This window comes from Cantharellus anzutake, assembly GCF_015039405.1.
Source record: "Cantharellus anzutake strain C23 chromosome Unknown EI90scaffold_48, whole genome shotgun sequence".
NCBI lineage: Eukaryota > Fungi > Basidiomycota > Agaricomycetes > Cantharellales > Hydnaceae > Cantharellus > Cantharellus anzutake.
This window is the reverse complement of record NW_024066998.1, coordinates 188,407-211,136: the sequence shown is the minus strand read 5'-3', so window position 1 is coordinate 211,136 and position 22,730 is coordinate 188,407. Positions and strand designations below refer to the sequence as shown.

Sequence of the window (22,730 nt, the reverse complement as noted above, 5' to 3'; positions counted from 1 at the left end):
CATATCAGCTCCTGGAACGTGAAAAGCCCCACTGCTGCAGCACAACGGAACGGGCTGCCCCCCGTCGCACATTTCCGTTGGAGCCGGGCTAAAATGTGTGTGTGTGTGTGGTTGCAATATTGATCTTGGAAGATGGAAATTTTTTGGGATGATGCGTGGTCATGGTGCGGGCATGCATGGCAACCCATGGGCATGGGTCGGTTGTTGGTGGATGATATTCATCCGCGAGTGCATGTGTGATTATCTCGTTTGAGCGGCTGTTGGGCAAGCCCCGCGCCCGCGCCTGCACCGACGTTCTGGATCATGCATGCGTAGTGTAATATACATAACGTTGATGGGCACGCACGATTGGTTCGTGAATACACAAAGTATATTGTGTGTGGGATGAGGAAATTGGCGCGATCGTATGCAAGCCCCAGGTCCCTCTATATCCACATGACAGATCGATCATGCATGATCATGGAACATCGTCTTGTCGATGGCAGCTTGACTTGTTTCAGACATGTCGCTGTGGATTAGCTGAACGTGCACGCGGCGAAGAACCGACTAAACGCAACGAGGCGTTCATGCCGGGGCTGATCCGGATAAGGAAATGCGCAGCGCACGATATTGAGTCGGGCGATTCAAGGTGTTGTACGGATTACATGAGTGATGTGTCTAGCGAGTTTCGAGCCGAGTAGAACTATGGCGAGTCATGCTTCCATGGAGCACTGGGAAAGCGAGAAGGAGCGAGTTATAGGCGAGAGAAGGCAAAGAAGTCAATCTATTTTCAAAAGCTCCGGCAAGAAGGGGGGGCATGAAGTATTATGGCCCGGACAAAGGAGGGATGGTCCGATCATCGAACATGAGTGGTTGAGGAAAGGAAGTCGATGGGAATGACAGAAGTGCAGCTGGGCCAATGAGTGGAGGCAGCGGTGTGCTTCGGAAAGAGCATCACGGAAACACGATGACCGAGAAGCTGATGCGTCTATTCGACCTGCAGAGAGATGGCGTGTTCTCAAACACGTGACGAGCATAATGATTATTCCTGGCCAAGAACGCGTGAATGACCCTTGCAGAAAGCGGAAGATGTTGGGATGTTGATACGCATAACCCCCCCCCCCCCCTTTGACGACGCAAGGGACAACAGGCTGATTCCTAGCGGAGGCAAGAACGTTGATTGTCTCCGGTCGGCCAAGACTGATTTGGTTCCCCATGGTTACCTTCGGCAACGAGGAGCACGATTTCACCTTCAGTCTGGATCCTTTCCATCCATTGGTGAAAGATCCGTGAGAGATGATGATGGAATCACGGACGGACTTTGCCGGCTGATAGGGAAACTTCCACTCGTTGCGACGTGGCAGTGCGACCTAGCCACGCATGAGTGTATTCGGGTCAGTGGGATCCTCGGGTCGGGGGACATAACTTGTCGAAGGCTATGCGAGCGACCCATTCTACGGGATTGATTCTCGAGAGTGGTTCGGAGTAATGAACATCTCGTAGGCAGGCAGGCAGATATGTGGACAGCTAGAGAATATTTTCCTAAGGATTAGCACTTACCCCCCCATTCCATCTTGGTCAAAGTACACCACAGGTGCAATGAAGTGATTCGGCGCTTCCCCCCCCCAACATCGAGCTTTGCAGCACAAGGGAAAGCAGCATCCCCATTGCAGGCAGTGAGGGAATGGTGCAAGCGGGAATGTGCGCTGGGGGGGCCGGTGCGGGATATCCAGACAATTTGTTATCTTCAACGTGTTGGAGATTAGGAGCGCGCAAGAGCTCCAGGCTTAGGCTAATATTTATCAGGGCTCTGTCAAGGGCTCAGCAATGATATTCTACACAGGGAGACAAACGTTCCGCTATACCCGAAACTGCCCGAACTAGGAACAGGTTCGGGTGTAAAGTGTCCCCCCACCCCTATTCGCCTAATTCAATACGAAAACCTGAGGCGAAGGACGGAGTAGCAAACCCAAACGAAATGTTTCAGGCCCGCAGAACGAGCCAGTGAGATTTTAGACGCCGGCTGAGACGGACGAACACAAGCCTGAGAAACCTGAGACACTTGAATGAATATTTAGTCAGCTGTTACCCAGACAAAGTCCCTACGAACGACGCAGCACGTTGAGCCCTCAGCCTCAGCCTGCAGCACATCTTAGCGAGGGGAAGTGGGGTGATAAGCGCACCCAAGTTCGATCAACTTGGAAGGTCGGAAGGTGGAAATCGGAAGTATAGCGTCGGACTCCGCCGAGATTGTGACCCAAGGTTGACGTCTCACATAGCAAGGCGAGACGAGAACGGGCGCCTTAGGCTGCTCTACGACTAATCTCACCCCTTGTGCTCAGAGCATCCCTGGTTGGGCGTTAGGTTCACAGCACAGCCTGCCTGGAACCATCATCTGCCACACCCCATGGGAAACACGAGTTCCTCACGAGATCGCCATGCCGAGGAGTCGGTCGACTTTGGTGCGCTGACACCACAAGGAGGGATATATTCCTCTCAACCCGACTGGAACCAAACGATCGTTGGCCAACTTATTGTGCAACGCAAACTTTCGCCCTTTTATAGACCACTAGAAGAGTATGAAGAAGATTGGACCGATGATCAAATCCTGGCCGCGAGGAAGAAGGTCCCTAGCCCTGATTCCAATGGCGAGGAAGGATCGCACAAAGAATGGGTATCAGGGTCCGTCGCCCCTCCGTTACAAAGCGCAACGTCTACTTTAAAACATGCTGCTGGCGGGAAATCGTCTTCCAAGTCATACCAATCCCAGAAAGAACTTCCCCGAAATTATGAGGCCCAGGTCTATCGTGGTGCTGTGGAGTGCCCCATTTGCTTCTTGGTTAGTTCGTTCCCTCCCCCCTGCGCTTGTGTTATTTGTCTACAAATATCATGATGATAATCTACATAACAGTACTATCCGCCCAACACAAACCAAACCAGATGCTGTGATCAGGCTATTTGCACCGAATGTTTCGTTCACATCAAGCGTGCCGATCCAACTACGACTCACGTCGTTTCGGAGCCTGCTTGTTGCCCGTATTGCATGCAGCCAAATTTCGGCGTGGTATACACACCACCTCTATGGCGGACTGGCATTGGTGGGGTGAACAACCAACGACCGGATTTCCTGTCACACTCTTCCTCAGGATCCACTAATTCTGCCGAAATGAGCATTTCCGAGGGAAAACGTCGGCGGCGGAGCATCAGTCACACTAGTCGTGAAGTCGTGACCATTGGTAGGTAGCTGATCCCCCAGATTTTCGGCAATCTTGTCGTCTCCATCTAACCCTCTTACCTCCGCCCTCAGATCACATCAGACCGGACTGGGAAGTTAAGCTTAATCAAGTGCGAGCGGCGGTTGCTCGCCGAGCGAACAGGCGTATCATTATGCGACAGGTTGGCGATCAGCTCATCCCAATCGGCGTCTCAAGAGGCACGGTAGTTGCCCTTCCCCCCGGGATGGAAGGTGCTTCATCGGATGACAGTTCAGGTGGAAGTGGGACTCGAAGAAGCAGACGGCGTGAGAGACACAATGAATATACGCAATTCATGGGTATGAATGGACAGGATTTGGAGGAGGTAGGGATATTCAAATGTCGCGGAACATACTTTGATCTAATTGGTGCATCAGCTCATGGTCATGGAAGCAATGCGACTTTCAATGATCGAGGAAAACGAACGACAGCGTCGGGTGCAGGGGGAACAACAACGCAATGGGACAGATCCATCACAACAGGCAGGACCATCCGGCCATCCACCACTTTCTTCGTCTCATCAGCCCTCACCATCGGAGCAGATGGCTGAACATCTGTTCAATATTTCATCCAGTGTACCTCCCACTTCGTCCCTGCATTTTTTATCATCAGAACAATCCGCAACCACACCCTCTACACCTTCCACCAGAAGTAGAAGCTCTAGTGTCTCGAGGAGTCGTTCGGAATCGGCTCCCCCACATGATGCCTCTGCGGTTGAAGTTAGCAATATCGCATTTGGTGCACCTGGAATACGACCCCCCACCTCTGTGCCCAGCGCTCTGAGCGCTCTGATCAATGCTAGGGCGTCGGCAACAGCCATCCTCGGCGACCGGGTGTCCTCGGATAACAGCTCGGAGCGTGATGAAAACGCTGAGCCGTCCCAGCATCATCCTGAGCCAAACACGAGTTCTCCTGAGCGGGAAACTGAGACTGTTTGGCCAGCGGGCAGACACGATGTGGATACTCCACGAGTCTCGAGGCCCAATTCGAGAGTCAGTAGGCGGTCGTTGCATAACGGGGCTGGCGAGCAGGCCCACGTCCGACCTATATCTGTGCCCCATGTTCCTATGCCTCGAGCAGCATTCACTCTTACTAGCCAACAGCTTCTCACCCCTTGGTCAGTTAGCTCGGAAACAACGGAAGAATACGATTTCCTCCCTTCGACGCCTCAGTCATCAAGACGATCAGAGGTGTCTGCACGAGTGCCCCTTGTGGAAAGGGATAGTCTTGGTAATGAAGGTGACAGCAGTGACAACGTGGCAGGATCCCTCCCTGGACGCCCAAGAGCGCACAGAAGTGGAACTGTGGATTCTCTGTTGAGTGAATATCCAATGACCACGTCATGACGCAGCGGATCGTCGTTGAAAAGCGATGTGCAGGCGCTCATGAGTCGTAACCATGCATAGGTTGTTGCGGGGAGATTCCCTCAACACCGTTCTATAATTTCGGGACTTGTACATGGAAACTATACTCGAGATAATCCCATGTCTATATTTTTTGACCGTCGGATGCCTGCTACAATTAAAACAATTAATGGCCTGTCCTGGGTCGCTTAAAACGGCTGAACGCAATGCTGGGCCATGACTGGTGCGTGGGCTTGGGCCTCGGTAGCAAGCCCAAGCACCAACACATTATTATGTAATCAAGATTCAGGGACCATGCAAGTCCTCGGATGATTATGTGGGAGGATTACCGAAAATTTCCGTTGGGCATGGGAGTCAATAACTGGTTGACGCCGCCTTTCGCAGCAGTTCTCGGCGCTACTCTCGCGTTCTAAGAACAATCTATCTCATTGACAGGCTTCAAATGACCCGGAACATCAACGCTTCCTAGCACTTTCAGTGTCGAAACCATGACCTGCGTCGCACCCTTGTTGTGTCGTCCAGGGAAACAGCATATATGGCTGCGAATTGACCGGAGGGCTAGGTATTCTCTCACTCACGCGAAACCTGGTCCTTAATGACAAGGCTAGAGGCTCCTGGAGCATAGGCAGGACTCCAGCCTCTATGCATGACTTCGTAATAATATATAGACCTGGAGCAGTGAGTTGCAATCAATGTGACACTGCATATGATATGTCAAATATGTAATCCAGCTAGTTGGAAGACAACTAAATTCGCAAAAGATCACGTTGCCATTGGTACATCGGGCTCCGGTATGCGTGCGTCGCCTATTCCGTACTCGGAATTTCACACCGTAGCCTCTTGGCTGGCTGAATCCAGAAAGGTTCAACTGCGACACACGTTGTCAGAGTTTGTATGCATCCTACACATTCATCAGTCGGCAGGTGGTTCAGGAGGGGTTACGAGCCCCGCAAGAAAGGAGTGTGAACCTCACCCCCACCCCCCTATGGCTTTATACACTGACATCATTGACGTGAAAGTGTTCCCTAACCCAACTTCGGCATTCCGGACCCCACTTCTGAGAACCATAGGATCCTTAATTCTTGCTATGGGGAACTAGATAATGAGATGACACGCACCCCCCCCCCCCCCACTCTTTCTAGATATGGAGCAGAGACGATAAGCAGAAACCTCTGCTGCAGTAATTACCTCCAAAAAAGCGAACTCGGCCAGAGTTGAGCAGTCGAATTCAGACACCAACAATCCATTGGATTGCTTGCAATCGGGATACCTGGTGGATATGTGTACAAAAGGGAGAAGGGAACCTATGTTCTCTCAGACTCAAGATACCGTCCAAGGGTGAGACAAACAAAGTTTTTTTTGGGGAGAACGAGGGAAGTGGAAAACTAGAAAAGATAATCCACGGGCGTAAGCGTTATGGGTCATGGTGTTAGGAAAGACTGCCAACGCGGTGCTCAAGAGGTGGTGGTGTTGAGATGAGGTTGTGGAGAGGGAGAACAAAAGCTGTGGGTGATTACGAGGCAATTACGATTTGGTTGAAGCAGGTTTGCTGGATTGGAAATTATAGTCTCCATGCATGGCGGGATTCAAAGATTTACAGGACCCCCAATTCTCCCTATGGAAACCACGCTGCAAGTTACGGAACTTGCCGGTCCTTGGGTGCTGTCATGAACGAAACATAACGAGTGGCAAGTGCACACACAAGTGTTGCCATTCAGTAATACAAGTGGAGCGAATAATTACGCTATACATTGGATGACGGACATGGAAAAAAAGACACCAGTCTCTCATCAGTCCCTAACTATATGTAGGTAGAAGTGGCGGGACTCGGACTATCTTTCAACAGTAAGAATAAGTTTGGCGCTCTCCAGGGACCAGAACAACCTACTGCTCGCTCAGTGCAGCCCAGTTCCTTCGAAGAATCCCAAGCATGTAAATATCATGCCCCTTAGTCATAACCGCTCCAGGCTCTACACCCTCACACCATTCCATGTCTATATCCTCTTTGAGGTCCATTGGATATCGGCCCTCACCATCTTTTGCAGTCCAATCGAAGTCGACCAGTTTCGCGTTGTTCGTATCGTCTTCTATGATGATGTTACAGGCTTGGAGATCCCCATGAACGAAGCCATTTTCGTGCAGTAGCTCCACAGCTTGTTGAATTTGCTCAAGGTGTCGTTCGGAGAGCTGCCATTCATCCCCCATTTCACTAGCATTCGTACCGGCAACATGCTCCATGACCACGACCTGCATGCCGCCAGGCAGTCTCTCCAAATGAAGAAATCCTGGCGCGAGGTTCGCCTCTGCCAGTAGTTTGTGAGCATCAACGGCGTAGCTCGGCACAAATTTTGCGACTACAGGGAGAGTGGTGGAGCTTGCTGATTGGTCAATGAGTTCGGCTAAGAAGACTGCAGGGAAACTAAGCAGTTCATAGCACCGGAGGCCATAGGTACCGCCTCGCATGGAGAACGATAAAAAACACGGGAACTTGGGTGGCCCATGTGGGATGGTGTGTAGTGTTCTGTAGGACTCCTCGAGAACTTTCATGGCATGTACAAGTGCTCTAAAGACACGTGAAAGATACTCGAGTCTTCGAGAGTTCTTCCCCAAATCGAGCCATATGAATTCGGTGAGTGGCTCGACGACGGACGACTCAAGGAGGACGCTGCCGGATATACACATCCATGGACCAGCTAAAGTCAGGATGAAACTCGGACAGCAACACATCCTTCGGATGCTAGAATCCTGTTGCAAACATTCAGCCTTGGGTTTTTTTCTTGCGAACAAGCTCACAATTTGTGATACGATATTTGAATATATGTTTCCATGAACCGACATTGCAACGTGGCTTGAGACGGACATTGGCCTCACATCGGGGATGATGAGCGTAATAGCATTCTCCTCGATAAGCGATCCACCCTGATTTTGAGGGCATAGCGAAATAACAACATTTCCGGAGGACTTTCCATTTGTCGCAGCAGTGGAGAAACCTTTTCCGATTATGGACTTAAGCGAGTTCATTATAGCTGCTGTGCGGTCATCGTCCGAAATCTTGTCATTGAGCACAGCAGCGCTAAACAAACGGACTTTTCGATACATGTCGACAGGAAGAGTCCCTGAGGTATCTTGCAGTAAGTCGAGAAAAACGCCGAATCCCCAGCAATATGCCGAAATCGGGAGCGACATGTAGTTATGTACTTCTGGTGCAGCACCTGAAGTAATTTGATCCGGTTGTGTTTCTGGCGATGCAGCCTGGGATTCCGCGGCGAATGACCCGTATAGGCTACCATCATCTTGCCAATTATTACCATCCTGTCGAGAGATTGTGGCGGAGGTCGATCGACCTGGAATAGTATCCAAGTCAAAGTGATTCTCTTCGATTTTCTTTCGTTTGTGGGGGCGCCCGTGATTAGAAGATGCGGGGCTGCCCAGAGACTGCTTCGGTGCATATGGAGGGAGAGCACTGTCAGGCTCCTGCACTATCATATCAACACCCGCCGAATTCACTGCCCTCACCAGGTTCGGTACCCTCCTGCAGAGGGCTTTATAATCGCTGTCTGAGATAGGAATAGCCATTTGTCTTACTCATTTACCGCCGAGAAGAAACTTACCATCATCAAGACGACATTGCACAGCATAAACACCCTTCCAGTAGGTGTACGAACGCCACCCTAAGCCGATAGTCCATCCCATGGAAAACCTGCGTTCTATACTGCTCGATATCTTCTGGAAGAATTGCTGTGATGTTTCACTTGCAACTGGAACCATAATGGACTCAACACTTGCCGAAGCGGGGGTGTGGGGTGGGGGGGACGTCGACAATGAACTCACAAGAATGCATCAGGCTGAAAGTTTCGGACCTCACACCGCCTTCACGGAACCTCACTTCGCAATTGACCAACACTGGGTCTTCCGGTGTCGGCGTGCCCGGCTGAGCCATCTGGACACAAGTAGTAAGTCACGGCTAGGGTCAGATCAAAGGTGGAAGGATGTAGGTAGTAGTAGTAGCGCTGGGATAAGGCGCCAGCCGCAGCACACATAGCCATAGACAAATCTAAAGCATAGCCATCGAAAGGGCCAGAACACAACCAGGGAAGCACGTGACACCATCTTCGAATATAGAAATCAGGTCCTTTTATGACGCCAAATTCGCGTCGCAACTGTTTGATCCCCAACTGAATCTCGCCATTCAAGAGGTCCTGTCTAAAAAGCAAATCGCTAACACAGGGTCCTTGGATTCCTCTGTATTTGAGACACTTCAGTCTCACTCGGCACCTTGCTCTCAACTCCAATCTTAGATCCCACGTACCACGAATCGCCTAATTCACGATGTCGCACTCTTCCACTTGCCGAGGAAGTTGCACGTTGACTCGTCGACTCTACCGCTGCACTAGACAATCAGCAGAGATCACTGCAACGCCTCCTCTGGTGTGTTGTGTGTTTCTAATGTGGTGTCTGGCTCTGGCTTATGTAAGTGTCTGTACGACCAGCCCAAAAGCGTGGGAGTAGTGGGCACTTGCCGCGTTAGGCGAGCCAGAGATATCCTCGAGGCCGGGAAGCTGCATACATCACTGTGATTATCGACCTGCTATCTACATTTGTAGGCCGCACGCCCGCCCTGGCTACCTAAGCATCACCATGCACTTCTGTCGTGGCAGGCTCAAGCCCTTCCAGCCGCAGAACCCCTGGGCAATACTTCTCGACTACACATCTTCTTCACTCGTCTCTGAAACACTGGAATACTCTCCGTGGTTATCTTTCTGCCAGCTGGTATGTCTGCCAGTGGCGTACGTACAAAACCCTCACGCGCATGACATCCTAGGACTAACAGCCCTTCGCCAGCATCCACAAGTATACGCTAATGGGCCCTTTGTATCGGAGGCGGATGTATTCACCGCTCAAACATTGAGTCCTTTCACAGCTGAGCTCAGTCCGGACTGTGAAAGACGCCCACACAGCAGATACTGATGACTTGAAACATGGATTTCAGAGGGGGAGATCACTGATCATTTCAGTAAGCGTCACGGCTGTCGCTGCAGCCCCAGCAATATGCCACTCTTGTATCGAGCCCCCAAAATTCCGGAGCAACACTTCTTGGATGATGGCGGAGAAAAACCAAGAGTTTTCTTGAAACCCCGTAATTGTCAAGAACTCAGTTCCAATAACCTGTCACTTACCCAGGATAACTGATACTTTCGAGATTCTGTCATGACGACATCGGGTTGGAGAGTTCAAGTTCTGCTTCCATTCGAATCTTTCCTCTCTCGTTGTCCTCGTGATTAAACAAATCGTTGCGATGAGCGGAGATCCTAGCCTGTTGGGGGAAAACATCACTTGAAGGATGAATATCACCCACAGTACACCCTCAGCTTCTTTTGCAGGCGATTGGCCCCAATCCCCTGAGATGAAGTCTCGCATCGAAACCGCCATGACCACAACCAGCGTACGTCCAATGTTTCATCATGTCTAATGGAATAGGAAAGAAAGAGACGCGGCTCTGGCTGAAGGGTGGCGTCAATCAACGGTGCTGATACACACAACAATTAAGACACCCATACAACGCCGAAAGGCAGGAGAGCAGCCTCAACAGAAAGGGGTTTGATATCCTCGTCTATCACAAAGTGCACACAAGTCTTGGCAAAAAGCTGGGGCCAAGGGAATGCTCCACGGTATTGGATGGACGAGGTGCAGTGAAGTTGGTAGTTTGTTTGTTTGTTTTATTCTGAATATTTAACCATGCTGCTGCTCCAAGGGCAGGGTTCTCGGAATATTTTCAAGTTACTAATATGTAAGGATTGGCCCGGAAAATCAAATCTAGGGCCTGGCCCACACCGAACGGAGCAGGCGTTATATTTACCCTAGTCTCGTCATTCGACTTGGAGTGCTGCATTTTCCTTTTCTTTTACTTTTCAGATAATCCGTTTGTCCGAGGAAAACTGTGTTCGCCTTCTTAATAATTTTACCATGGACGGTTGCACCTATTAGCCCCCGCATGTGCAGCATGATCTTACCTACCCGGGGCCACCGATCTGACAATTAGCTACCACGAGTAGACTTGACTCAGTCTCGAATTGTGTAGACGACATGATATGATTACGAATGAATTGGACTAATTCGAAACGGGGACTGTTTAGGACAGGTGATTACATAGGCGAACATAAGATACAAGGCCCCTTCGAAGCCCAGAAATAAGGATTCTATAAATGAATGCACTCCACTTCGGGTCCCAGGCATCTACCGCAGCTACGGGAAGCGCTGGGGATATGTGCCAAGATATCGGCAGAACAATAATTAGAATGGGCGGGCAGCGTGGTGGGCCTGCGGAAGGATGTCCTGTCGGGGGTAGTATTGCGGATGAGTTTGGAAGAAATTGAGGGCCGCTTTATCTCGAGCATAACCCTTCTTCGACCCTATGCCAATAAACACTTGTCCAAAAACTGTAGTGCCACATACAGAGGTAAATATCGCTCCACACAGAGAAACGGCAGCTCTGCTCACCGTGCAAGTGAGATTCATGAGTCATGGTCCCTCCGCCTGGGTACTCAAGATCATCCTACAGAAACGTAAGCACGCTGGGAAGACTGTAAATTGTGAAGACTATTTAGAAACTTACCCATGTGAAAGTAAACCTCCCGCGTTGTGCGGCAGTGTTGAGGTATACAGTGTTATTATCGCGAGCTGCCATCATGCCCCAGTTGAGCGCTAACATGTAAAGAAGACGATCACTTACACATGACTCGTAGGCACGACGATGAAAGCAATGAAAATTTTTGATGGATAGGGAGTAGGTAACTTATGTGGAACTGCGCAGTTGAAGCGAAGTTCTGGGTTCGGTGGCCTCTTATGGGAGGGTGAGGGGGATGGGTAGAACTGCGATGTACGCTCGGGGCCTTTTATCCTTTTATCCGCACAAGAGGATAGAAGAATGACATAAAATGTCGATGTCCAAAGAGATACGAAGCCTCCGCATGGAAGAGGAGTGCAAGAAATGGACCGTCGGCGGCATTCAAGGATCAAGCAGCGCGCTCATTTTGGACCCGATGTGAAGCGCAGCTTGATACCCAGATCCTCATATAATGCAATTTTACCCCTATTAACCGAATGATAATTCCCTCGCAACAGAGGGCGCCATGAGTTGTAAAGTGATGCAAGGTTCAGCTAACAGTTCCGAACGAGTGCTCGTTACGCGGTCGATGCGCGGGATACAGAAAGAGCGTTACTCGTACAAAACACACAGGAGAGATGGCCTTGATTGGAAGGCTTGCGCGCGGCGCTTGTCAGGAACGTCTGAAACGACTGTTGAAACGAACCAGAATAAACCGCCACAGCCATCAATGAAGGTCGTTTAATGTAATTAATTAGCACAAATCCCCTTGCTAGCCAGTATTCCTAATTGTGACTGAGACGTGAGAGATGCTCCTGAGAGAGCATGATGTTCGGACTCAGAGGCGCAAACACTAGCAGGTTGCAGAACCATGCCACACGTGACTGCGCGCTGTTGACAGGTAGTCGAAGACCATGCGAGTCATTCCTGAGTCAGCACCCTATGCAGAAGCCGATCACAGCCTTACCGCGCCCTTCTATACCTGCAACGGAATTTTGGGTGGGTGGCAAGTGTTACGCAAGCCTATTCGGCCCAACATCATCCTTCATGGCCATTCGCAAGCTTCAGCCACACCAATAGTAATGTGAGGCTCGGCTCGAAGAAACACCAACATTGCACTCAGGGGAGTATATACATATAAATGGAACATACAAATTGTCCATGGCATGGAAAGGGCATCAAAGGCGAACAGGGTGCGAGGTGGTAAGAGGCATGGTGCCTCCAGGACGTGTCCGATGTTAACTCGTGGAATCATGAAATGGCGTAGCAACAATGAGCTGTCAACGACGTAGTGGATAAAAATTGTATGCCGCTGCGTCGGGGCTATGTCCTTCATGACCGCAAAACATCAAGTACCATTGCAAAGGCCCCACTTCTTCAAGGGATAACCTTGATTCATGGATCATCGTGTGATTTGGGTCTTGGAATTGAAGCATTGAGTCAAAGGACCATGTATTGGACTTGCGTGAGATTCACAAGTCTAGAAAAAGCACAAAGGCGCGCGACTAATTGTACTCCACATGCAAAAAACAAATGTGGGGGGGGGCTTTGGCGCTCGAGTCATTGAGGAGCAATTGATTCCCGCCGGGGAAAAAGTCGGCGCCAACGAGCGGGCTCGGAATGAAACACTTTTGTGTCCGACTGCGTGAAGGATGCCGTCGGAGCGATACGATCGGCTAGCTTGGGTTCGATCAGGAGAACGGTGAACGCATGACACTGAACAAAGGACACAAACACCATGGATCAATCATGCACCGACGCATATTCTAATTGTTTGTATTGAATTGTTATCTTTTTTTTTTTTTTTTTTTTTTTTTTTTTTGGTGGAACCTTCGGTAGCTTTCGCGGGCAGGATGCCTGAAGGTTTGTAGGGAAGGGCGGGGCCTTCCAGAGGGCAGTGATGATGGGTGCCTCTGTATGACGGGAATTGCCACCACGGGGAAATGCGTTTCCGCACTTGGCGAAGTGGTTATCGCTCTGTGTGGGGCTCCCGTGACCGTGGGGGGTCCGGTATACCCACTAAAACCCCGTTGCACTTCAGCCAATTCTCAGGGAGGCTTAGTTCGTTCTCTAGGGTGCCGTACCAAGTGTGTAGAACGAGCCATTCGGGGAGGGCTCTGTTGCGGTATTTCTTTATATTCGTGAGGTTCCTGTCCTGATTTAGTTTTTCGTTTATGGCGGCTTTATAGGTGTTCATGGCTTCGTTCAGTGAGATCTTTGGTTGTCCGGTCTCGTCGTCGCTGAGGACTCTCTTGCATCTCAGTTTCCATATTTGCCAGGCGCATTCGGTGATGGCGATTCTGAGGAATCTGGACGCGCCGTGGTTTATAGTGCCGTTACGATTTTTGATAACGGTTAGTGGGGCAGCCATTATGTGGTATATTCCCATATTAACGGGCCAGTCTATACCTTTGATTAGGCTCATGGTTTTTATGGCAGCCCAGAGTTTTGGGCCCTGGTTGTGTGGGCACTCGAAGATAATGTGGTTCATCGATTCTAGGGTGTTACACTTAACGCATTGACCTCTGTCTTCGTAGCCCGGGATTTTGCTCCAGTAGGTGCCGTCTTTGTGGGCTCCATGGACAAGTTTCCACAGGAAGTTTCTGAGGTTGGGGTTCAGATCTTTCTTGTTTTTCAGGATGGTGAGCCAAATGAGGTTGTCGTTGGGGGTGGGGCAGTTTAGGTCTCTCAGTACGTCTCTGATATGGTTCATGTTTTCTGTTGCTCTGTGGTTCTTTTTGTGGGGTTTCTTGGCTGACTCTCGGGTTATTAGTTTCGTGATAGTCGATTGGGTCAGGGTTCTTAGTCTCGCGCCGTTCTGGGTGAGTGGGAGGTTGGGGGTGACTGAGCCATTGTCGGGGGTTTTCGTGGATCCCAGTGTTGCAAGTTCATCGGCATTCTCATTTCCGGCGCAGCCGTTATGGCCTTTTATCCACTCGATCGAGACGATGCCATTCCTCGTTCGGAGGGAGCTTATGGTATTTTTGATGGCTAGGGGTTGGGGAGTGCTGATGTAGTCTTGGTCCTCGGCTTTTTCGAGGTTTATGGTTAGTGCGTTCACGCACCATCTTGAGTCGGTTTTGATGTGGAGTCTGGCTCTTAGGGGCGTTGTGGTAATTGCGTGGTTTATTGCCAGTACCTCAGCGGAGTTGTTTGTCTGGGGGAAAACCCGATCTACTGGGAGGCTTGCATTGTCTGGGCACTCGGGGGCGATCCATACTCCGAAGCCCGCCTTGGCATCAGTTTCGCCATTTCCTGTACAGGATCCGTCTGTGTATGCCACGGTATCGGTGCTTAGTTTCTTTGGGGGGGTGAGCCTGAGGGGGGGGTTGGTTATTCTTTTCCCGAAAAATGCGGAAGTAGTCTGACGCGTGGTCTTTTGGGTCGGGGAAGGTTTTGATAACCTTAATACTTGAGGGGCCGTTGAGGGAGTGGGATTCGATGATGGCCCTCTCGTCACCCGAGGGGGGAGGGCGGCATATGGGAGCTGTGCGGGGGTTGTATTGGGGTTTCAGGTTTGATATCATGTTGTCGGCTAGTTGGTAGCAGGTTTCGGGGTTTTTGCAGCCGGCCGTTTTGAAGTTGGTGCATGGTGGGCAGGAGCAGGATTTGTTCCATCGTCTGTGTTGTGGGTCGTCTAGGATGTTCGCTAGGATGAGGAGGTCGCCAGTGCGCTGGCAGTTGTGAGTGTTTCTGAGGCATTTCGCTGCAGGCGTATTTTCTCTTGATTTGACGTGCTCTTCTGTTCCGATATGGTACCATGCTGGGAGATCCAGCCTGATGTTCAGGGGGAGGTTGACATCGTCGAGGGCTAGGTTGTACTTGGCCCCAGTGTTGAGTATGGCTTTAATTTCGCGCGGGAGGGTTTTGCTCACATAGCGGTGTTTGTTAAAGATCTGTTGGGTAAAGACGTCGATTATTCGGGGGTCGTGGGCCTCTTGGTCGCGGGTGTGTTTTGGGAGTGAGCAAATTATTATGGCCTCGGCAGCGTCGGCAGCGGGTGGTCTGTCAGGAGATCTATCTAAGATCTTTTTCAGCTTCATAAGGTGAATCGCTTCGTTCCTTGCTTGGATATTCAAGACGTTTCTTCCCCCTTCACTAGTAGGGCTGTTCAGGGTCCTCATGCTGAGTGAGGGGAGTTGGGAGTTCCATATGAAGTTTTTTATTAGGGTGTTTAATTCCTTTTCGATTTTGGCTGGCATGCCTTGGGCAGAGGTGTGGAATTGGGTCATTCCGCCGATGACCATTTGGGTGATGAGTTTTCGCCCTTCGATGGTCGGGTAGGTTTTCTGCCAGTGTTTAAGGCTTGTGTTGATTTTGGCCATAATGTCCGGCCATGGGTCAATCCCGGTAGGGCGGTTACCGCACTGGGCACCTAGATACCTTGTGGTCTGGCCGTCTTGGAGGATTGTCATGTCGATGTGGAAGGGGTTAGATGAGTTGGGGTTTAGTTTTCTGGTGTCAAGTAGGTTTTTGCGGTATGTCGCTGAGCCGACGGGGATAACCATGGATTTTCCTTGGTTGAATTTAGCCCCTGAGGCGGTACACCAGGTGTCGAGGATGTTGAATAGGTTAGTTACATCGTCGTTTTTTGAGAGGTAGACCGCGGCGTCGTCGGCAAATAGGGAGACAATGACTTTTTGTGTGAGTACTTGTAAGGGATTAACCTTACTTCACTATAATTCCGATTATAGTGATATTTATATTATGTTGCATCACTATAATTCCCATTATAGTGATGTGTTTATTTCTTTATTTATTTGTGCCGAGATATGTAAATTACATATATATACCTCGGAGTAGTTGTAAAGGCCCGGTAGCCTTTTACCTCTACCCCGTTGAATATACAGCTCATTAAAGCTTATGTTTAGACGGACCTACTGAGGCCTGAGGCGAATGGGGGAACGGAACGTTACCGTCCCCAAAATAGTAAGCAACCTTTCAGTACTGGTGTTTTGATTTCAAGGCCTTGTATTTTACCGGATTCTCTCAGCATGGCAGATAGGGGTTCAATAGCTATGTTGAAGAGGAGGCATGACAGTGGGTCGCCTTGACGTACTCCTCGGTCTATTAAGAATTCATCACTGATTTCGCCGTTCAGGATCACTCTGGTACCGGGGTTGGAGTAGAGGGCCTTTATGGAGTTTATGGTGGGTGGTGGGATCCCGGTGGCTTCCAGTGTGCGCCAGAGGTAGTCGTGACGGATCCTGTCGTACGCTTTTTCTTGGTCTAGGGCAACTATTGCACCGTCTTGACTGATGATTTCGCACAGGTCTATCATGCGGTTGACTAGGTCAATCTGATCGTGGATGCTTCTGCCTTTTATGAAGGCAGCCTGGCATTTATTTATGAGGTTAGGGGCGATTGGCGCTATTTTGTTCATGAGTGCTGTTGTCATGATTTTGTATTCAGCATTTAGTACAGTGATTGGTCTGTAATTTTCGATTTCTCGTTTGTCTTTCTTTTTATATAAAGGGCACAGCCAGCCAGCAGTGAACTGTGGGGAGGAGACACCTCGCATTTCGATGTCACTAATTACATTATGGAGGAGTTGAACTATATCTACACGGCCATCTGCCTCTGCTGCCCATCTTTCGTGGAGTTTCTTGTAAAGTTCAGTTGGGATGCCGTTGAGGCCGGGGGCTTTACCGTTTGGGGACTGTCTTAGGGCGGTTAGGGTTTCGTTGTAGCTGATACCGGAAGCCATGGGAGCAGTTTGTGTTGCAGGTGTGGTTGTGATAGATGAGAGGCATTCGGTGATGCAGGGTTCTCTTTCTGAGGGGGGATTAAGTTGAGGTCTCTTGATTGCACAGCGTTGTAGTGTTCTGCGGCAATCTTAGCCATTTCTGAGGAGTTGGAGGTGTAGCGGGGAGGGTCAGAGTGGGGGATTCGAAGTTCAGATATAGTGTCACGTGGCCTTTTATTTTTCCCCCACCCGCACCAGTATTTGTTTATTGATTCAGCGAAGAGGCGCTTGTTTGTATTGGCTGTGGTCTTATTATTCCTATGCCGGGTTCTTTCCACCTCCTGGATCCTTTCAGTTAGCATCATGATCTGGTATTGGGTTTCCTCTAACTGGCGCGCTGTTCGGGGGGAGCTCAGTTTCCGGACAGCTTTGTTTCTGCGTTTCTCCAGACGGATAAGAGTTGAGTTTAGCTTGCCTGACTTGGTTTTGGCGAGTTTGCGTGCTAACGCTATAATGGATTGGGTGAAGTGGAGGAAGCAGTCTTGAACTCCGGGGGTATTTAGTGCGGTGAGTTGGTTGGTTTTGTCCAGTGCTTCATTCCCAAGATCTTCGGCTCCTTTCAGGAATTCATGGTCGTTTACTAGGTAGTTTGGGATTGCCCATCTGCCTTTGCCAATGTGTGGTGCGCGGGGATCATGTATGTCTATTGAGATCAGCTGGTGGTCAGCCGTCGGGATGCCTGGGTTTTTGATACTCCAGGTGAGTGATTTATTTATTATTTCATTTGTGGCATAGATCCTGTCAATTCGTGACATATGAGTTCCTGTACAGTGTCCAAAGGTGTAGTTTTTTGCGGGTGCCGGGTTGGCTTGGTGTCAGAACCGTGCGAATCTTCGCCGAGGGTAGCCGTAGGCGACCGAGCGTTGCCCGCTAGTGGAATAGGCGTCCTACACACGACCGAGCTTTAGCGAGGAATAAACCCCACCGATCTCGAGGCCGAGGCTACTTAGGCGAGAGGGCCGGGATTTCGGCTTCAACGACTCTAGGAGGAGCGTTGCGCCTCGTTCTCGACGCGGTCCCGATACTTAGAAGGTCAGAGGTCTCGCGGGGACAGAGGTAAGCTCTAGGGGTAATTCTAGTTGATTTCGAACTACAGTACAAGCATTAGCTACAAGCTGTATATAAGCGCTAGGGAACTGAATGGGGAATAAGTCGCCAGATCTCGCGGAGATTGCGGGCGGAGAAAGGAAAGAGGAAAACAAACAAAGAGCACGTGTTCACGACAGCGAAGGTCAAGCGTGACCTTCGCCGCGAGGTAACAAGGTGCGGCGAAGCATGGAACAACAGGTCGCGGCGCTCTGCGCCGCTAGGTCGTTCAACGACAATCAAGAGAGGGGTTGTGGAGAGGTGGCGGGAAGTGGTTAGACGGCGACGGGCGGCGAGCGGAGTGTGCGGGGAGTGTTCGGGCGTGGGAGAGGGTCAGGGAGGAGGTCGTCTGGCCCCGGGGAACGCCGGGTCGTGACACTTGGCGCCATCCGTCTTTTAGGTCGTGGAGGTAGAGGAGTTCTTTTAGGGCCACTACTGCGGCATTCGCATCTTCATGTTGGGGGGAACGGTCGATTGCTTCTTCAACAACGTTGAAGTCACCCAGGGCAATGTCGACCTGGATGTTTTCTGTGAGTTCACCTAGTTTCTGCCAGAATGCAGCGTTCTCAGTACCTGCCCCTCTAGTGTTCGGGGCATATATTGTTAATAGTGTGATCTCGTTGCCAGGTGGCCATTCGATCGTGGTGAGGATGGCTCGTCCAGGGATAAGGTTGGTCGATTCCATTGGCATCTTTTTATGATGCTTTTATTGATGATAATTGCAATGCCGGCGGCTCTGGTGTGGGTCGGGTCGAAGGAGTGGATGATGTGGAATTCGTTGTTGTACCGGTTGGCTAGTAGGTCTTCTTGGGGTGAGTCAACGTGGGTTTCTGATACGCACATCACAGCGATCTTATCCTTCTTCATTTTATTTGTGATAAGGTTCCATTTTTGTTTAGTCTGTGGACTGTTGGCTCCTCTAATGTTGAGGGCCGCAATGGAGAGGTGGCCGTTTGGGGTCGTTGGGGGTCTTCCGCCTCTTAGGCGGAGTGGTATATGTGGGGCTGGGGTTTTTGGTCCGTTTTCCGATCCCTGGTGACCATCATTGGGTTTTGATAAAACGGTATAAATTCTCTGCCCTCTGGGCACCAGGGGCTGTGGTCTATTTACCAGTTGGGTATTCACCGTGTGATTGGGCTTTGGGGGGTTGATCTTTTTACAGGCATTTTGGTGTTTCCCGATCCGATTGCCAGCCGGGGTTCGGGGTGTTTTCGGGCATTTTGGGATCAAGCTACTGGGCTTTCCTGTCGCCCGTGGGCTCAGTAAGTGTGGGCTCAGTAGGGTGTGGGGAGGAGGGGAGGTTATGGGTTAGTTAGGGTTTTCAATTGAATCGTAGTGATTGTGAGGGAAGTATTTACAGGACAGGGCAGAGTTACTACGTGATGTGAGCGAGGCTCTTTTGGTTATCTAATTTATTTTGCCATTTGTCCACGGTTCGGGGTGAAATCCTTTTAAGGTGCATATCAGTCAAAGTTGTATTTTGGAGGGACGAAGGAGAGGAATCGTGAGCCATATTGGGTGGGGGGACGGCCGTGTCCTCTTCCACGTTGGAAGTTTGAATAAGGCAGGTGTCGAGGGAGGGAGGGGAATGGACCTCCACTAGAGCTGGAGGGGATCGCATTGCCGTCGGTATCTGCTTCCATGTCAGCATCTTGTTTGGGGTACCGTTGATTCCAGGCAGAGTGAGAGTGGATCGGGCAGCAGTGGAATAAGTGGTCGGAGGCTTTACAGGTGTTACAGACTCTTTGTCTGTTGAAGGCGTGTCCGGCTTGGGTTCTCTCACTTACGAACGAGGCCATTTTGAAAATATGGGACCATTGGTCGTGTGCGGTTTCTCGTGCCTCTTTGAGGGTCTTGAAGGGAGGGTCTATATGCAGCTCCCACATGGTTACCGATTTGTCCGAGGTCGGCCTTCTTTTTTCCTCGGTGTTTTCGTTATATTCCTTTCCGTTGGGGGCATATCCTCTTGGGATTACTCTGACGCTGTCTACAATTTCCTTTATTTGGTCAGTTGTCATGCTTGCCTCCTCTAGGAATGTTCGGAAGGGGCTTGGTGATTTGGTGATAGTTTGTTTGACAGCGTCTTTAATGTTGTTCGCGTCCTTCAACCTGTTGCCCATTCCTACAATTGAAATCATGAAGGAGGAAGGCTTGAATCTAGTGCCGATAGCGATGAACCCAAACGTCTTGCATATCCATAAGTGTTCGCGTATGAGGAGGTCGGCGAATTGGGGGTTCAGGCCATCAATTAAGAAGCCCCACGGTTTAGCGTATTGGGGGGTTCCGCCACGTCTGAGGTCAATGGGGACAGGGGGGATAATGCTCACTTCTCCTACTTGGTGTGGGAATGCTCTTTCGAGGAAAGCTTCCATGTTGGTCTGGAAGTTGCTGGTGTTTTCTTCGCTGTGGGCGGCATCTAGGGGTAGGACTAGAATGGCACCTGCCTTTTTTAGCCAGGCTTTGGCACGGTCAGGGTTTGCTCCTTCAAGGAGGCGACCTGGGCGGAGGCCGTGTGCGTAAAAGTTGGCTAGGCCAGGGCCGAGAGGTAGCCAGTTGAGGTCATCTCTTCCGTCATCGGGTTTTTCTGCAAGTACCGGCATGAAGGTTGGGTGGTCCGTGGCAATGGGGGATCCATCACCGTCCGTGGCTGGGCTCCGGGATGGAGGGAATTCGGTGGGGTTTATATTTTTTAGGAAAGCCGCTGAGCCTCCAGACTCAAAGTCGAAGACATCGGGGGTGGGCACAAAGGAGGGTTTGAAGTTTTGGGGGTGGTGAGGAGGGGCCTCATCGCTTTAGGGGGAGAAAGCGGGGGGGGGGCCTTTAAAGGGCCCTGGAGTCTTGCGGCGGTGGGTGATCTTGCGTGTTTCCTCGTTTCATTTTCGGATGCTGGAGTAGGGTCTTGGTTTTTACCGCTTCCTTGGTAGTTCTTCCCGAAGAGGGGGCTGGGTTGGGAGGTGTCTGTATTGTCGGAGTCGGAGTCGTGGGTGATCTCCTCATCCTGGTCAGCTATAGTGACGGCGAAATTTTGTGGCACATTGGTTATGGCTGCTGCCATTTGTTCGTCCTCAGCCCTCAGCAGGGATTGGAAGGTTGTATGGAGGGGTATGGATGGCTGTTCAGACTGGGACCTTGTCAGAGGTTATGGGGTGAACAGGGGGATATTTACCTCCATGGTTTAGCGGGGAACTTGTTGGGGGGAGGGAACTGACACAGTTCCTGCGGAGTTACCCGTTTTATTCCCGGCTGCTAGAATGCGTCGGTATTTTCGGTTGGCGGTTAGGGGGGGGTTTGGGTTTTCCCGGATCCGGGTGGGGGGCAATTTCGGCGTGTGGGGTGGGCCGGGGTCGGGTCGGTTTGTTTAGTCATCGGGGGTCATTTACCAGTGGCGTTTTGGGGGCAAATGTTCAGAGTGTTACGGGTAGGCCTGGGGGGATAGTGGTGCCCCTTGATTCTAGCGGGGGAAAGTTGATTCTACGAGATATTAGGGTGTAGCGGGTTTCTTGCCCGGATGTTGTAGCCATGCCAGGGTGGAGATTTGGCAGCGGCGATTCTGGTTTAAATCAGCGGGCAAATTGACTACGCAATTTAGGAGTGGCCTAGGTAATGCTCATTTGGTTGTGGTATGGGTTAGTTCACACAGGTTGTACAGGTTATTGCAGCGGGATGGCAGGTGGTAATTATTTTTATTTTTATTTTTTGTTTTTCCGCACTTAGGTTGTTGGTCAGGGTTTTCGTCAGTGTGTTGTACATTGTCATAACTACCCTTGAGATCTCGTCCACTGTGGCTGGGGGGGGGGAGTTTCCCGGCCCTACTCCTATCGTGGGCGCGGGGAAACTGGAGCCGGGGCTGCAGAGGTATGAGAGGGGGTGTCTCCAGAACGCTCGGGAGATCCGAAACTCGCTTTTTGGGGATACCAGGTCGAGCTTAATGGTGCAGTTTGGGTGTGTCGTGGATATGCTCTCGGAGGGGTTGTTGGGGAGTCATATGGTTGAGACGCAGATCGGCGTAGTTATAAAGGGACAGGGCGATTGGGTAAGGGGGTGAGGGAGAGCGTTTCCTGCTGGGCCATCTTGGCCGATAGTGGCCGGGGGCTGCCTGGGTAGCCGTTAGGTGACAGGCCAGGCTTCGGTTATGATCGGTGGCTAGTGGTGGGTTAGGGCGTCATTTGGGTGAGCATTAGGGAGGTGGTACTTGTGGTTTCATGGGCACTGTATTGAGGTTAGGGCTGAGGCAGGCGATTGGTAGGTTTCATAGGGCTCTAGTTTTTAATTTGATTTTGGGGGGGTCCCGGGCTCGGTTGTCTGCTCGGGCTGCGCCCTCGTCAGGGGGGAAGACAGATAGAGGTAGAACCTCCTGACTCTGCGAGTCTATAGTGGGACACCTAGTCTACGGTGCGTAGGCTGTGTGGATGTTCCCGTGAACTGTCCTAGTTCTTGCGGAACTACCCATAAACCCAATTGCCTAGGCCGCGCTCGGCGTTTTATAAGATGGCAATTGGGCGCTCATGGTCGACGGCCCTGGGCTCGGGGTCGGCACGACGCCCGCCCTGGTGCCGCCTGAGCTTTTACCCCCTGGTCGACATTGCCGCCCCTTTTTCATTTCTCTCTCTCTTTTCTTTTCTTTTTTTTTTTTTTTTTTTTTTTTTTTTCACTTTCTCGTGCGTACTAGCTGTTCGCTTTGCTTTTACCTTTCTAGT

The 22,730-nt window shown here is 50.7% G+C and overlaps 5 protein-coding genes across 5 annotated transcripts; 2 read left to right on the top strand and 3 right to left on the bottom strand.

Annotated features, from left to right (window-relative positions):
• Positions 1-2,386: 2,386 nt before the first annotated feature.
• On the top strand, positions 2,387-4,579 carry EI90DRAFT_3128204 (uncharacterized protein; the record flags this gene model as incomplete). Its single annotated transcript, XM_039064069.1, has 4 exons — positions 2,387-2,818; positions 2,891-3,215; positions 3,287-3,558; positions 3,611-4,579. 4 exons carry the CDS (start codon positions 2,387-2,389, stop codon positions 4,577-4,579), a joined length of 1,998 nt encoding a protein of 665 aa, XP_038912678.1.
• A 1,704-nt stretch (positions 4,580-6,283) lies between these two features.
• Positions 6,284-8,824, bottom strand: EI90DRAFT_3071344 (uncharacterized protein). Its single transcript, XM_039061297.1, has 4 exons — positions 8,429-8,824; positions 8,209-8,355; positions 7,391-8,154; positions 6,284-7,342 (listed from the first exon to the last, which is right to left on the bottom strand). The coding sequence occupies exons 1-4, from the start codon at positions 8,535-8,537 to the stop codon at positions 6,482-6,484; spliced, it is 1,881 nt and encodes a 626-aa protein (XP_038912677.1). The 5' UTR covers positions 8,538-8,824; the 3' UTR covers positions 6,284-6,481.
• A 2,064-nt stretch (positions 8,825-10,888) lies between these two features.
• On the bottom strand, positions 10,889-11,306 carry EI90DRAFT_3128202 (uncharacterized protein; the record flags this gene model as incomplete). The annotated part of the gene is made up of 3 exons (XM_039064068.1): positions 10,889-11,034; positions 11,096-11,150; positions 11,211-11,306. The coding sequence occupies 3 exons, from the start codon at positions 11,304-11,306 to the stop codon at positions 10,889-10,891; spliced, it is 297 nt and encodes a 98-aa protein (XP_038912676.1).
• A 799-nt stretch (positions 11,307-12,105) lies between these two features.
• On the bottom strand, positions 12,106-12,569 carry EI90DRAFT_3071336 (uncharacterized protein). Its single transcript, XM_039061296.1, has one exon. It carries the CDS (start codon positions 12,535-12,537, stop codon positions 12,247-12,249), a length of 291 nt encoding a protein of 96 aa, XP_038912675.1. The 5' UTR covers positions 12,538-12,569; the 3' UTR covers positions 12,106-12,246.
• Positions 12,570-21,636: 9,067 nt separating this feature from the next.
• Positions 21,637-22,349, top strand: EI90DRAFT_3291523 (uncharacterized protein; the record flags this gene model as incomplete). Its single annotated transcript, XM_039067284.1, has 2 exons — positions 21,637-21,659; positions 21,748-22,349. 2 exons carry the CDS (start codon positions 21,637-21,639, stop codon positions 22,076-22,078), a joined length of 354 nt encoding a protein of 117 aa, XP_038912674.1. The 3' UTR covers positions 22,079-22,349.
• Positions 22,350-22,730: the final 381 nt, after the last annotated feature.